Here is a 16603-nt window from a genome sequence, read left to right as displayed (position 1 = left end):
ATGCCTGCCAGGTGGGCACAGCCCTCCGAGGAGCTGTGCCACGTCTCAGCCACCTCTTCAGTCTTTGCGCCAGCCACAGAGCCGGCAGCATCCTCCTCCCTCCTGCCTCTCCTCGTTCCCCATCTCCACAAGCAGACAGGAGAAAGGGAAACGCCGGCACCGAGCCACCGGCGGGTGGTGGCTGTCCTGCAGCGCTGTCCCCAGGAGCTGGCGGGGCGGTGGCTCACTGCTGAGGCTCGGGCTCGTACTGCTTCTCCGTGGAGGTGTAGAAGTCCTCGAGCACCGACTGCAGGTACTCGAAGGTGGGGCGCTCCTCGGGGTTGCTGCGCCAGCACTTGAGGATGATGCTGTAAAGCTCCCCGGGACACGACTCCGGGCAGGGCATGCGGTAACCCCGCTCCAGGTTGCGGATCACCTCGGGGTTGGTCATTCCTGGGGGGAAACAGAGCGCAGCAGGAGTTATTCAGCACCCGGCGTGGGGAAGGTCGGTGCTCCCCGAAGTTCACACCCAGGCAGGGCTGGAGGGGCTGTGGTGGTTCCTGAATCTGGAATTCCTGAATTCTGGAAACCCTTCCTCAGAGCTGTGCTTCCCCTCCAACCCTCTGCCCCCTCCTGATTCCTCTCTCTAAGTTTGGCTTTGCACAGGGATAACTGAGGGAAGCAAAGCCAGCTTGAAGGAGCTCTTGTGACAGGAGGGACATTGAGGGGCTGGAGCATGTCCAGGAAAGGGAACAGAGCTGGGGAAGGGGCTGGAGCACCAGGAGGGGCTGAGGGAGCTGGGAAGGGGCTCAGTCTGGAGAAAAGGAGGCTCAGGGGGGACCTTGTGGCTCTGCACAACTCCTGACAGGAGGGGACAGCCAGGGGGGTCAGGCTCTTCTCTCAGAGAACAAGAGGAAATGGCCTCAGGCTGTACCAAGGGACTTTTTGACTGGGTATTAAAAACAATTTCTTCATGGAAAAGGTTGTCCAGCCCTGGCACAGCTGCCCAGAGCAGTGGTGGAGTCCCCCTCCCTGGAGGGATTTACCAGATGTGTATTTGTGGCACCTGGGACATGGGTGAATGGTGGCCTTGGCAGTGCTGGGTGAATTCAGTTTAGAGGCCTTTTGCAACTGAACAATTCTGTGATTCTAAGAGACAGCTGAGAGTGTCTGGTCACACCTCAGCCAGTGCCTCCAAGCCTAGAGCAGCACTGGGGGCTTGGAAGTGCCAGGACGCTCATCCTGCATTGCCAGCACCCTGCACCTGGATGAGGGATCCTGTACCTGATACGGGATCCTGTACCTGATACGGGATCCTGTACCTGATAAGGAATCCTATACCTGGATAAAGAATCCTATACCTGGATAAGGGATCCTATACCTGGATAAAGAATCCTATACCTGGATAACAGATCCTATATCTGGATAAGGGATCCTCTACTTGGATGAAGAATTCTGTACCCTGACAAAGAATCCTATACCTGGATAAGGGATCCTCCACTTGGATAACGGGTCCTATACCCGGATAAGGGATCCTGTATCTGGATAAATAATCCTGTACCCTGGTAAGGGATCCTATACCTGGATAAGGGATCATCTACCTGGATAAATAATCCTGTACCCTGATAAGGAATCCTATACTTGGATAAGGGATCCTATTTCTGGGTAAATAATCCTGTACATGGATAAGGGATCCTATACCTACATAAAGGATCCTGTATCTGGATAAATAACCCTGTACCCAGAAAAGGGATCCTGTACCTGGATAAGGGATCCTCTACTTAGATAAGGGATCCTGTACCCTGATAAGGGATCTTGTACCTGGACAAATAATCCTGTACCCAGAAAAGGGATCCTGTACCTGGATAAGGGATCCTGCCGAAGGTGATGATCTCTGTCAGGAGGATCCCAAATGACCACACGTCAGATTTGATGGTGAAAACCCCGTAGTTAATGGCCTCTGGAGCTGTCCATTTGATGGGAAATTTGGCACCTGTCCCAAAGGAAACAAAGGGAAATAACTCCTGGAGTTAAAGCATCTCCCTCACCTGTCACAGGCACAAGAACTCCCCCAAACTGAGCCCTGGTTCCTTTGGGCTCTTGATTATGATTCTGTGGTTCTTTCTAGGAGAGGGGCTCCAGCCCTTTGGTTTTCTGCACGTCCTCCTCTGGACCTGCTCCATCCCAGAGCTGGATGGAATATTCAGAACCAATTTGGCAGATTTATTATGGGACAACAACAGTAGGATTTTATTCTGTATAAAATTTCTTTGGCTTTTGCCAAGAATAGTTAGATCAGATGATTCTTGAGGTCTCTTTCCAACCCAGTACTCTGTGATTCTGTGAAATCACTTATTAGTAGGGGGTTGTTTTAGCAAAAGAGCATAAATATAACAGCAAATATAAATCCCCCAGTCTTTAAAGCTGCATAGTTTTATAAAACCAAAATAAATCCCTTTTCATTTTGTCCACCAAGTTCTTGCTTAACCCTCCGTGGACAGCAATGACCAAAAGGTTGCAGTTTCAGTTTAGCTAAAAAAAAAAAAAAAACCAAAAAAACATAAACTAACAGCAAAACCACCTTGATAAGTGGGAACTGATAATGTTACACTGCAGAGGAAACCACATTTTTATTTATACACATCCTCACAGGACTGGAAATCCAACTGCAGGGTGTGAAATAAGCACCTCAGTTGTTGCACATCACACTCTAAGAGACAAGGCTGGGAAATGCAATATATGAAGTGAGAATTGTTCAAAGCAGATAGAGGAGAGGTGTTATTCCAGAGCAAAGCTAGCTGGAAAAGCGCTGATGGGAGCTGCTTTCTCCTGGGAAAGCAGCTCCTTTGTTATTAGCAGAATTATACTGATTTCATCAAAACTTCTCTTAAGGATAAAACTGCCTTAAAATTTGCAGCAAAGTCAAAATTCCCATTCATGGCAGATTCCAAACTACATTTGGAATCTTTTACTGCTCTGAAATAGTTTTGCATGTTGAAATGGGTATAATTTGTACCAAAAAGTATTCAGGAAATTGAAAGAAAGGTTTATTATCTTATTAAAAAAGCCCACAAAAACTATTACATTTCCTTTCCTCAGAGTATATTTTAAGGGGAATTTTATCCCATTTCAACTCTACAGATTTCCAAAATTTGAAAATCTTCTGGTAAATGCCACTTATGTCTGACTGAATTGTTTTATTTTAGTCACTTCTGCTGCTTTCCCTGATGCTCTGTAGAGTCCCTTTGCAATCTGAATTATTTGATCTCATGCCTGACCTCGGAGTCAGAGCTCAGTACAGGGATGATCTCAGAAATCTTTTCCAAACCAAATGATTTCTCCAGCAAACAACTGGAGGGGCAGCAGGACTCCCCCAAACAGAACTAAAAGAGTTTTTTCCCATTCCCCTCTGTAGTTTTCAGTTGGTTTTATAGTCCCCAACCATTGCTGCCTCTCCCAGGACTTTTGGGGGTTTCTGTTTCTTTTGGATTTTGGGTGTTTCTGTTTCTCTGCCTCTTGCCACGGGCTCTGCTGCCCTGTGCCTGATGCCAGCCTGGTATCCTGGCATTCCTGGGGGCAGGAGGGTGGGAAATAAGGGCAGTGCTGGGAAGGACACCTGTCACTGTCATATTCTCTGAAAAATCCCTTTGCCAGGATTTCTTCTCCTGGGAAGCTGAGAAGCCTCAGAGAAAAATAAAAACAATAATTATTTGAGCTGCTTCTCCTGTGTTTTGCTGCTTTGCAATGTGGTTTGGACATTGTTTACCAACTGGTCATTGTTTTATTGGTTTCATGTGATCATTTTGACTTAATGACCAATCATGGCCCAGCTGTGTCAGGACTCTGGGGAGAGTCAGGGGTTTTTCATTATTATCCTGTTAAGCCCTCTGTAAGTTTCTTTCCTCTATTCTTTAGTATAGTTTCAGTATAGCATTCTTTAATATAATACAGTATCATAAAATAATAAATTAGCCTTCTAAGAACACGGAGTCAGATTCATCTTTCCTCCCTTCTTCCAGGGGACCCTGAAAATCCCACAGACACCCACCTTCCTGTGCCAGGTACTCGTTCTCGATGAGTCTGGCCAGACCGAAGTCGGCGATTTTGCAGCAGAGCGTCTCCGAGACGAGGATGTTGGCGGCCCTCAGGTCCCGGTGGATGAAGTTCATGCGCTCGATGTAAGCCATGCCCTCTGCCACCTGGGAGGGGAGGAAGAGCCCACCTTCATCATCACCTCCCCATGGGATCTTGGGTGTTTTTCACCCACCTTTGCAAAGCACAGCATTTTTACAGGGTTGCGGTTGTCTCTCCATGAGCATGGATGTGCGGACGTTGCTCATGGATGGAGGGATGGATGGAGGGATGGACAGGTGGATCAGCAGACAGGTAAATAAATAGATATTGCACCTATACAGGTGCAGATATTCAGCTTTACCATCCTGAGCAGCCAAGTGAAGCAGAACAGAAGCACCACTCTCTGTTTTGCCCTGAGTCGTGTCTGCAGCGAGAGAGGAAGCCACATCACTGGATTCCCAGTTTCTGCCACAAGTCTCTCCTCTCCAGTGGGCATTTTAGTCATAAACACTCCAAGTTAAATATGTGAATTAAAGAAAGGAAAAAAAAAACCCCAAAAAATCAAACTAGCAAATCACAGAATTATAGAATGTTTGGAAAGGACCTTAGGACCTTAAAGAACCTCTCATTCCCACCTCCTGATATGGACAAGGACACCTTCCACTATCCCAGGTTGCTCCAAACCCCAACCTGGCCTTGGACACTTCCAAGGATCCAGGGGCAGCCACAGCTTCTCTGGGCACCCTGTGCCAGGTCCTCCCCACCCTCACAGGGAAGAATTTATTCCTAAAATCTAATTGAGGCACTTGGTGTGTGATGAGCCTCTATCACTGACAGCAGCAGTATTTCATTGATGAGCGCTGGGGGTTGAAAAGGGAGATTGACAGAAGACAGAGATTGCCAGGTTGAGTCTCAGATTTGGATTGGGCATTTATTGGGATGGTGAGTGGATGTGTGCAGCCCCTGCCAGCATGGGGTAGCACCCATTAAAGCTTTTAAGTGTCTGTAGGTGAGGGCAGAGCAATTTTCCACTCCATGCAGATTCACACGAGCCTCTGCACTCACATGTGGTTTCAAACAGGATACTCACACATACTTTCCAATGCTGCAGTTCTAACCTGTGTCAACACCCCTCTAGTGCAAGGGCTGATTTCTGCAGTGGAAAATGGAAGAATTGATGCAATTTCCTGTCCTGATGTTAATGAGATAGGAGCTGGTGCTCAGCCCGTTCCCGCCCAGAGTGTTTTCAAGCATTTACCCTCAAGACTGACCACAGGATTGAGTGTATCAGCCCAGACTGTTCTAATTTTAACTCACACGGGTGTCATTGGATCAAAAATTGCACTCGAGAGGATTGGGTGCCTGCTGAGCTGTGATGTCACCCCAACACCACAGATAAGCAGATTGCAAAATTGCTCAGTAGACTGCCCTTTCCTCCTGCTGCTCCTCCCAGAGATACCCAGGGAACGTCTGAGCCCCTGCCCTGGGGAGGTGGTGCTGGGCTGGGAGGGAAGGATGAAAGTTGTTCTTCCAGTGGATGCCAATGCCTCAGGGATGGGTAAAATCCTTCCTACCCCGTGCTGAGGGTGACTCCTGTGGGTTTTGCATGATTGGGGTGTGGGGGTTTGGTCTGTGTCCAATTGTCCTGGTCCTGCTCTGTGGTGCAGGGTGCCCAGAGAAGCTGTGGCTGCCCCACCGCCCCTGGCAGTGTCCAAGGCCAGGCTGGACAGGGCTTGGAGCAACCTGGGATAGAGGAAGGTGTCCCTGCCCATGGCAGGGGGGTGAAATTAGATGATTTCTCAGGTCCTTCCAACCCTACCCATTCCATGATTCCATAACATTGACCAAAATCTTTGCTCTGAGTCACCCAGAGATTGCTCTAGTCCTGCACAGAAATGCATCTTGCCAAATTCTGGGGAATGCTCCCACTAACCCCAAAGGCTCTGTAATACAGATTAACAGGAATAAGGAATTAATTAATTAATTAATTAAAGGACTTAATTAATTCCTTATCCTCAGGAATTTAACACAAACCACAGGCTGTAATTTTTAAGAGAGGGAATGAAACAATGAAAGATAGAGGGAGGGAAGTGGGGATTTCAGGACAGGAGGGAAGGAGGGAAGTAATTAAGTCAAATACCCTAAACAGGGAGCATGCATTTGTCTCCGTAACATCTCACAGACAACAATGATGAAGCTGCAGATATGGAAAGTTTATCAGTAGTGAAGAGGGAAGGAACAGAAAGAGGTTCCTGTGCACCCCTATGGAAAGTTCAAAATAAAAATGACAGAAGGTGCTTTAAAGCATTTAAATCTTTTCACTCTGGTTAAAGCAAGAATTAAAGTATTTCACTCTAATAAGCCATCCCCTCAAATATTAAGGTTTTCCAGTTGTTAATTTATTAAAAAGCAACTCTATGTAAGGGCTGGAACCAGCAAACTTTGCACATTGTTTCCTCAAGTTCACTTTGACAGGAGAAGCTGAGTGATTTTATGGATAAATCCCACATTCAGCCTGAAGCTTCAGGGCTTTTTTTTTTTTTTTTTTTTTTGCCAATATTTCCTAATTAGCCTGACTCTGCTCTAGATGAGCCAAATTCTGTCAACAGCTGTCTGGGACCAAAGTGCAGTGATTTAGCCATTCTCATTCTTCATGTGGTTTCCCTAATTTTGCCTTATTTGTGTTCAGAGGCCCTTCTGGACTAAAAATTTAAGCTGCAGCTGCAGCTATGAGGATTTGCAGCCTGGGGATGTTTAAAAAATAAAATTGTTTATTTTCCTAAAGAGCAATATTCCTAAATCTGAGGATCAGAATATCCTTTATGCCTCATCCTCAGAAGGGCAGGACTGCTGCTCCTGCATTGGAAGTCTCTTTGTTGAGCTTTCCCTCCTTTTTTGATAAAAAGAAAAAGAAACATTTTTTTCCTGCTCAGCAAGGAAGAAAAGCAAAATAAATAAAATCAGACCAAAACAAAACCAACCACCCCCCAAAACCCCCCAAACTCCAGATCTCTAGCCCTGCACTAAGCTATCAGGGGTTGCCTTAAGAACAGAACTGATATGCACATGGACAGAGAAGGATGAGGAGAATCCCTAAGAGAACACACCAGGAGGAGCTGTTCTTCTCCAGGAAATCTTTGCTCTCACTGACTTCAGACTTGCAGGAATTTCACTGAGTTATAAAAAATCTTGGATCCTTTTCCCACCCACTGTTCACTGACCTGAGCAGAGATATCAATGAGTTTGGGGAGATTCAGTTGGCTTCCTTCTTCTGTCTTCAGGAAATCCAGCAAACACCCTGGAGGAGAGGAGAGGAGAGGAGAGGAGAGGAGAGGAGAGGAGAGGAGAGGAGAGGAGAGGAGAGGAGAGGAGAGGAGAGGAGAGGAGAGGAGAGGAGAGGAGAGGAGAGGAGAGGAGAGGAGAGGAGAGGAGAGGAGAGGAGAGGAGAGGAGAGGAGAGGAGAGGAGAGGAGAGGAGAGGAGAGGAGAGGAGAGGAGAGGAGAGGAGAGGAGAGGAGAGGAGAGGAGAGGAGAGGAGAGGAGAGGAGAGGAGAGGAGAGGAGAGGAGAGGAGAGGAGAGGAGAGGAGAGGAGAGGAGAGGAGAGGAGAGGAGAGGAGAGGAGAGGAGAGGAGAGGAGAGGAGAGGAGAGGAGAGGAGAGGAGAGGAGAGGAGAGGAGAGGAGAGGAGAGGAGAGGAGAGGAGAGGAGAGGAGAGGAGAGGAGAGGAGAGGAGAGGAGAGGAGAGGAGAGGAGAGGAGAGGAGAGGAGAGGAGAGGAGAGGAGAGGAGAGGAGAGGAGAGGAGAGGAGAGGGACTGCTGTCACTCTTCTGAATAATCTGTAAATTTGTTTTCCCCAGTACTTCTCTGAATATATGCAACAAATCTGCCTCCATGCTAAGGGAAATCTCAGCAGCCAGAGTGGGTGTCCACGGGAGTATCTTTCATTAGGAAAACTCCCAAACAGCCCAAATTCCCCTCTGTTTTGCACAGATCTGTTGCAAACTGCTGGGCATTCATAGTTTGAACAGTTATAAACAAGAGGGGCAAAAGAAAGGACAATTTCACCATGAAGGAAGCAAAAACCTGAAACAAACTTCCAGTGAGAACAGTGGGGAGGAGAACTTTAAACCCTCTTCAATTGGAGCATCACCATAGTTTTTTCATCACCCAGGAAGCCTCTTTCTGTCTTAGAATCAAACTTTTGGGTCACTCTCTTGCAGACTTGGTACAACCCCTCCTGCCCACCCTCATTCTGCACGGGAGCACTGGCCAGATCACCAAAGTGGTTGTGCAGAAGCCCAGCAGAGAGCTCCAGGAGGGTTTTTACCATTGGCCATGTACTCTGTCACAATGTAGATGGGCTGCTTGGTGACCACGGCGTACAGCCGGACCAGTTTGTTGTGCTGCAGCTTCTTCATCAGGTTTGCCTCTGCCAGGAAGGCATCAGGATCCATGCTGCCCTCCTTCATGGTCTTCACAGCCACCTTGACATTGTTCTTGTAGTAGCCTGCAGGGAGATTATGGTGTTTTGAGGAATTTTAGGCTCTCTGCAGGCTCTGTGGGGTTGTGTAATAAGGAGAGCTCATGGAGCAGGAAGCAACAGGAACAGCTTGAATCCCTCATAAAGGAACATGTGGTAAATCCCAGTGCCAGCAGGTGTGAGGGGAGAAGGGACACTCATGTCACAGCTGTCAATCCATGAGGATGCATCAGGGGTGGTCCCTGCAGTGAGCCCATCCTCACACAGTGCAGCCAGACCCTTTCTGGGTGAAACCCCTGGGGGCTCTCACCAGCTGGGCTGTCATCTAAATTCCATCCAAAAAAGCAGGACTGAGCAGTCAGCACATGGACGCAGCCCGGTCCTGTCCACAATCTCCATTTCCCAAGGCAAACAGCAACCACAAAGAGAGTGGCAAAGGAAGCTGATCTCCCCCCACTTCCTCTCCTGCAGATTAGCAGGAGGCAGGAGGGCATCAAGGATGGAGATCTGGGCTAAAAAGTGGAACAGGGAGGCAGAAAAAGTGGGAAAATGTCACCCAGGTACCCACGTGGGTGTGACTTAGGATCACTGGCATCACTACAGTTGTGCCCAGGATTCCCAGGAAGCAAGAGTGCATATCCCAAGAATGAGTAAATAATGACTTCAACATCCATCCCCTGTGAAACCTTTGCTCAATCCCTGATCTCTGCAAACACGAGCTCTCCAGTCCTTCCCAGGGCTCCTGCAGCTGCTTCTAAGTCTGTGTTCATCCTTAGGGATCCCCACTCTCTGAACAGTCTTGCCTTAGGGAAATAAAAGGGTTTTCCATCTCCTTTCATTGTGTTTTATTTTTTTTTTCCTGGAATGGAAGGAATTCCACTTACCCATCCACACCTCCCCAAACTGCCCACTGCCCAGCTTCTTCACAAGCTTCAGGGCCTCCCGAGGGATCTCCCACTCGTCCTGGGCCCAGGGTCTCTGGGGAACCAGGGATGTGCAGGGAGCTGTGAGGCGCTGGCACAGCCCATCCCCTTTCTCTGGAGGAGGACAAAGCACAGGACAGTTCAGTGGGATGGCAGACAAAACCTCCTCTTCCATCCAACACGACAGGAAAAATCCACCCATGGAAACCTCCACAACCACACAGGGAAGTGGTGGAGCCCCCAGCCCTGCAGGGATTTAAAAGCTGTGTGGATGTGGCACCTGGGGACATGGGTTAGTGGTGGCCTTGGCAGTTCAGGGGGAATAGGTGGATTCAGCAGTCTTAGAGGGTTTTTTCAATGTTTATAATTCTATGATTATATGCAAAGCTTCAGCCACAGGGATCAAGAAAGGTCCCAATCAAAGAGGAAAGCTCAAAGGGAGCCATAGAGGAACAAATATTCCTGCCCAGTTATTCCAAACCCTGCTTCCCATGCATCCCTCCTGCATATCCTGGCAACATTCACCTCTTTCCTTTCCTGATGGGAGACAATCCCTGACTTTAGGGCTGGGGGCAAAGCTCACCCTTGCAATTCCCTAAGATGGAAACCAGGACGTGAGTTCTGGTTGTAGGATCACACCTGCCCCACGAGAGCGGGTGGAGCAGCTGTGCTGTCTCCCAAGCCTGTCTGCCTCTGTCCCTACTCTCTTCCAGGACACAAATCCACGAGGGAAGGCAGACAACTCACGGCTGTAATGATGGATGAGCTCTGGCAGACTGGAGAAAGTCATCCTGGGGGAGATGTAGTACCCCCCTCCATCCAGGGAGCGGATCCTGTAGTGTTTGATGATGTCTCCGTGAGCAGAGTTGTTGTCTCTCACAGACAGGGAATAGGCATCTGGAGAAGGAGCAGAGGGAGCTGTGAGGACAAACTGCATCCCAGCCAGGCACCAGCTGCCTCCTCTTTCCACGGCTGTCAACAGCTCCAAACCAGCCCTAGCTGATGCCTTTCCAGGGCAAGTCCCCCAGAATTTACAGTTTTCCTTTCTCCAAGGCAAGGGGACAGGATAAAGGTTCATCAAAGCTGAACTGATCCAGTCCAGGCTTCCTGGAGTAACACCTGCCTGTGCTGTGGCTGACAGCCCCGGGGAGCACTGTGGGGACCAGCAGCACCTCTGCAGGCAGGGCTGTCAGATGTTCCCTTGGTCAGGATGGTCTTTCCACAGCTCCATATTCCCATCTGAGCTCTGCCAACCTCAGCATCATGAAATCAGAACGGTTTGGGTTGGAAAGGACCTTAAATTTCATCCAGTTCCACCCCCTGCCATGGGCAGGAATGCCTTCTACCATCCCAGGTTGTTCCAAGCCCTGTCCAGCCTGGCCTTGGACACTTCCAGGGATCCAGGGGCAGCCACAGCTCCTCTGGGCACTCTGAGCTAGGGCCACCCCACCCTCACAGTGAAGAATTTCTTCCTAACATCCAATCTAAACCTCTCATCTTTCAATTTAAAGCCAATTAAAGCCCTTTTCCTCTGGATTAAACATTATTAAACCTTGTGCCAAGGTCAGTGGTTCAGCTGGGGGGATACAGAAGGTGGGTTCAGGAGAATTGTCTTTTTCAGCCACAAACTTGTGACCACGGCTAAACCAGATCTAGGGATTCCCACCTGGAATCTTGTCCCTTCTGGGCTTCAAGGGAGCTGCTCAGCCATCCCTCTGTGGGAGTCTAAACCAAGGCTGGTGTTCAGTGCCCAAAAGCATCACTAGATGTTGCTGCAGAGCAGAACTTGCAGCCTGTGTCAGTGTGATTCAATGCAGCTTAGCAGTGGTGCTTTTTCCCCTTTGTCTGGATTGTATTTCTGGAGTGAGTTGTTACAAGCCTGCTGGGCTGTTCCAAGTCTAATATGTCACCTGCCTGATAAACTGCCCATTTTTGATGGTTTTTAAATGAAAGGCAAGACTCTACATGTTTAAAAGTGCGTATCTGTTCATGCAGGATCATAAAAAGAAGCAACAGCAACTCTGAAAACCTAATCCTGCATGTGAGGGGAAAGTTTATTAACGTAAAATCTTCACTGGCTGGGGTTTCTCCGTCCTAGCACCAGCAGTTTTCCCTACACTGTGCCTGAAACCCATCTGCATTTATAAAAAGCAGCAAAAAACTCCCCACCTCTCTGGATATTTGCTCTGTTGGAGTGATCATAAATCTTTACAAGCAGAGTTTGGAAGAGTCTGAAGTTTTCCCAAGTGCCAGCAATCATTTTGAGAGGACTCCCTTCCTGCAGAGACCAGATCTGGTGGTGTAAAATTTATGGAAAAAACTGGTGGTTTAAATGCAGAGCCAGAGAACCTCAATTTGATGTGGTGGTCTCCTCAGCAGAGGAAGCTCTTCTGGTTCTCTTTCCTTCACCATGAATGTCAGGCAGAAGACAAATCAAGAAGCCTTTTTGAATAGATCAGTCCTACAGCTGAACAACCGAGAAACATCCCTGAAACATCTTCAAAGGGGCAATAAAACCTCGAGGGAAAGGCAAAGAAATGGCTCTGCTGGCTCCTCTGGGATACCCATGTGGCCCTAAGGTCCAAAATAATGATAATAAACATCAAGGCCAAAGGCTGGACTTGATAATCTTAAGATTTTTGACCTAAATGATTCTGTGGTTCTGTGAAGAAGAATATGACATTGATGACAACACCTATTATTATTATTATTATTATTATTATTATTATTATTATTATTACTTCTATGACTATTACTATGACTATGACTATGACTATTACTATTATTGCCATTATTACTATTATTGCTATTATTGTTATTAACTATTATTAACTTCTATTATTGCTGTTGAGGGTGATGACATTGTTTTAATTTCAAAGAGACTGAAATACTGCCCAGGCCAGGCTGCAGCCCAAGAGAGTTGGGCTCACGTGGCACAAGACCAGGAGGGTGCTTGGTGTGCCTGGGACACAGCTTAGGGTTTGTGTGGGATTTTTACAGGGTGAGGACTGCTCAAGGAAGGAGCCAAAGGTGGTGTGAAGGCAGTTGCACTGAGGCCAAATGATCCTGCAGAAGGAAATCCAGGAATTGATGACAAACACCTCTGCAAGGGGGTGTCTGGGGGCTGAGGGTCAGCAGGGAAGAGGAGACCTGCCCTGTTTGCCAGTGTGGTTGCACCCAAAATACTCTTCACCCACATGATCTCCTTTCCTGGCCCCACCAACCTTTTAAAATCTCCCACACCTTTCAAACAGAGACAGGGCAAATTTCTCAGCTGCCAGTGTTAATTCTTACCCGGTCATTAAGCTAATGACTGCATCTCAGCCCCAGTCACAGTTTAATTTGCTGCAGGGAGCATGGTGGAGCTTCCTTCTCCTCCTCCATGGCCAATTACTGTGCCCTTGGGAGCTGCTGTGCAGAGGCCAGGCACTGAAAAATTCAATTCCTCCTTCACAGAATCACAGAATGGTTTGGGTTGGAAGGGTCCTCAAAATTAATCTTGTTCCACCTCCTGCCATGGACAGAGACACCTTCCACTAAACCAGGTTGCTCCAAGCCCCATCCAACCTCATCCCTGTTCCCAGAGACAGCAGAAAATGAAAGTCACTGACTCCTAATTCCCTCTGATGATATCCAGGATAGCCAAGAGGAGTTCTTGCTCCTCAGCTCCCAGGGACATTCACCAGTTCTGCAGTCCTGCACCACATCCTGGCACGGACCTGGGCTGCTAAAGAGTCCAGAGTACAAAACTTATGGAACAATTTCTTCATCAAAAGGTTGGCCAGCCCTGGCACAGCTGCAGGGCAGTGATGGAGACCCCATCCCTGGAAGGGTTTAAAAGCCCCGTAGATGTGGCCCCTGGGGACGTGTGTCTAGTCCATTTCCTGCTCCCACAGCTCTCAGCAGCCCCTCAGATCCTTCCCAAGGGAAGGACAGGAGCTGAGCTCAGTGAGGTCCCTCCTGCTGGGAGCAGAGATGCAGGAATGCTGCTGGGAGCCAGGAGCCTGAGGCTCAGCACAGCTGGGGGAATGTGTTCCTGCAGCTTTTGGAATGATTGTTACGCTACAGGAGGCAAGAGCCATTTGCAGGATGGAGGAACCAGACTGTTCCCTCTCTTACTGTTTGGCCTGGGCCTTTGGGAGTATTTGGGAAACAAGTCAAGGGAAAGAAGGTTCCATATGATTTCAGATGGGTGCTCCAACTCTCTACTGAACAAGTCACAGTTGGACACCATGATCTTAAAGATTTTCCAACCTAAACAATTCCTTGATTCAATTGGGAAGACACAAAGCACCTTCTTTGAAATGTTAAGGGAAGACTCCTGCATCCATCTGGAAGGAAAGGACCCAAATGACAGCAAGACAAAAACACTTTCCTGAGCTACTCCATGGATCTGGTTCAGAGCAGAACCACGGGGCCATCATGAACATCTCCGTGCTGTAAACACACATGATGGCCCAGAGGAAGCAAAGAGAAAAAAGTAGGAAAGAAACAATAAGGAATTCCCAAGGGAAAACCCAAACTAACTTCCAGACTCTATGAATTAACAGCATGGAACAAAGAAATTGAAATTACATGGTTTTCTATTATGGTTAATAACTATATCCACTGCCCAAGAGGAGTGGACACAATGCTCTGGCCTTCCCATCCTCACTGGATCAAAAGTTAGACATGTTCATGTGGAAGGAAAGTGGATGAAATGCATCTATCCTGCTCCAGTCACTCTCCTTCCAAAAGTTCTGTTTTGTATGAATTCCCCTCGCTACAGACAGTCAGGAGAAACACGTTTTCCCTAGGAAAATGACTTTTTTCCAAACTGTGCGAATTTCTGTTGCAAACAGGAGAAATATTCCTTCAAGAGTGTGTAGAAATACCTCTTAAAAAAAAAAAAAAAAAAGAGAGAGAGAGACATTTCCTAGGGAAGAAAAGGAAAAGAAAACCCCCTAAACTATTTTGGAAAATCTGCTTATTTGTGTTCCTGTGTCTCTGCCATGAACTCTGGTGGAAGAGCCACTCTTCCCACAGCCACAACTGCACAAATGAGTAGATCATGAGCAAATCTTTGCCCTCCAAACCCCCAGCTCACACCTAGAGCCCTGCTGAAGGTTTTCCAAGCCTGGGCAGCAATGAGGAATTACCTTTGCTCCACAGATCTCACCTTTGGTGGTTTCACTCTCCCTGACGAGGAAAGAGCCAACTTTGTTCCCAGAAGACAACAGCAGCCTTTCAGCATCTTTTCTGCTCAGAGTTCTAAAATACCACCTGGGAGACAGAAAAGGCAAAAGCATGGCTTGAAAAGGAAAAACTCTACAAAAAATTAAATTCTTTCCAGTTAGTTTTTTTATTAATCATTACACTGTGAAACGGAGCGTTGTTTTTATCAGCAAGTAGCTTTTTATCTGCTGGAAAGTGGCAGTAATAGATTGTTTTAGGTAGATTAACACCAGATTTGGGTCACTTTGGACTTGTATCACAGCCTGGAAATTCAGGCAGTGTGGGGAGTGGATGGGATGTGCAGTATCCCATACAAAGTTCAGACTTTGGATACAAAGAACTTTTATGTCTCAACCACATTTCTGTGCACTGCTAAATATTTGCTGAACTCAGTGATGGTTGGGTCCCTCCAAGAAGAGATTGCAGGCAGCACTGATCATTTAGAGCTGAATGCCATAGAGGAGGAGAACTCATGGAAAAAAACTCTCCCTCTGTTTGTATTACAGGCAAAATAAACTCTTTGGACTCCAGCCTTTCATTCAATCTTCTTTACAGGGAGGCTGCATCTGGGCTCATTTAAAAACAGCACTGTGGGTCTGGGTGCTGGCACTCAGTTTTCTGTCTTGTTAAATTGTTGGTGTGGCCCCTGGCAGACCCAAGACCTGGATCAGTGCCCCCATCCAGAGATTCCCAGTTTATATATGGATGCTCTCTTGGAAGGTGAAGAGGTTCAAAGCCATTTGTGTGGGTGGACTGGCCCAGTGGGACCAGAGGATGATCACTGCCACCATAACCTTTCTGTTGTCCCCTCCAAACCCTTGTTTTCCACAGTGCAATCAATGGGACAAGAACCTTTCCCCACTTTCCCCAAAACAACCTCATCCTCCCTTTCCATACCAATATGATGAAACTTGTTCTGAGCTTTTGGGCAGCATTGTTTGGGATAAGGAAAGACCTCCTGCCATCCAGCCCAGCAGTGACATCTTCCTGCCACCAATAAAGCTCCTCCTGGAGCTCGTTGAGATCCAAGGCACAGCATCCATGCCGACCTCTCAAAAGCTTTCCCACTTACTTTTCTTCTTCCAAACTGTCCACTTGTGCCACGAAGTTGCTGGGGATGTATCCTTTCCTCCCAGTGCTGAGGGACTTTGCCAGCCACCAGTCCCCCTCTCTGCAAAGGGAGCAGAGGAAAAGGTTTGAGTGCCCAGAGGAGGTTTTGTGACAAGCTGAGGCTGTGGGGATGTGGATTGTGGGGTTTTGAGCACTGCAGATGGACTAGGACTCCATAATCCACTCTGCAGTTCCCTCTGGGTTCCCAAGCACCAAAACCAGGCTGGTGGCTGTTGGTGTTTCAGGGGCTTGTGGAGGTGAAAATCTCTTTCCATGAATGTGGAGCAACCACAGACCCAAACCTTTGCCACACACCTCGAGCGAGAGGAGGGGCATCAGGGTGATGGGGTTTGTTTTGTCTCCTGAACAGGGCATTGGGGTCCTTTCTGCTCCTTCCTTTGTGTTCCAGGCACCCCACCTTGCTGTCCCACTGCTGACTGAGCCACCAGCCATGATCCAAAGCCATGCCCAGGCAATGGATTCTCCACCTCCTTGTCCCACAGGTCCCAGCCCATGGCACGTAGGTTAGAAATGCCACCTCAAACCTCCAGCAGTCAAGGATGGATGGAGCAGCCCTCCAAGGCCTGGGGGCCCCCAGCTCACCTCTGCCCTGGTATGGACTGGGCCTCTTCTGTGGTGAGTTTGAGAAGTTGAAATGAAACCTCACAAGTCTCTGGCTCAGTTCTGTCCTTTCCTCTGACTACACCCAACCCACATCCTTTGCAGAAGCAGAATCAGCACAAACACAGGACAGGAGCTGGTTTTTCTTGTTGTTGTTTTGTTGTTATTTATGCTACTTCTACACCCACAGGCACTGACAGCAA

The 16603-nt window shown here is 47.9% G+C and overlaps 1 protein-coding gene across 1 annotated transcript in view; it reads right to left on the bottom strand.

The window, feature by feature from the left end:
* Window positions 1-223: 223 nt before the first annotated feature.
* The window catches only part of BLK (BLK proto-oncogene, Src family tyrosine kinase), a gene marked incomplete at both ends in the record, with an annotated part of 33811 nt that continues 17431 nt past the window's right edge, over window positions 224-16603 (bottom strand). Inside the window, 9 exons of the mRNA XM_084203541.1 lie at window positions 224-432; window positions 1841-1972; window positions 4028-4178; window positions 7275-7351; window positions 8380-8559; window positions 9417-9569; window positions 10203-10352; window positions 14614-14717; window positions 15742-15840. Coding sequence (XP_084059667.1) covers window positions 224-432; window positions 1841-1972; window positions 4028-4178; window positions 7275-7351; window positions 8380-8559; window positions 9417-9569; window positions 10203-10352; window positions 14614-14717; window positions 15742-15840 — 1255 coding nt within the window. The remainder of the gene's footprint in view (window positions 433-1840; window positions 1973-4027; window positions 4179-7274; window positions 7352-8379; window positions 8560-9416; window positions 9570-10202; window positions 10353-14613; window positions 14718-15741; window positions 15841-16603) is intronic.

This window comes from Fringilla coelebs (genome assembly GCF_963513975.1).
Source record: "Fringilla coelebs genome assembly, chromosome: 3".
NCBI classification, from domain to species: Eukaryota; Metazoa; Chordata; class Aves; order Passeriformes; family Fringillidae; genus Fringilla; species Fringilla coelebs.
This window is presented reverse-complemented; position numbering and strand designations above follow the sequence as displayed.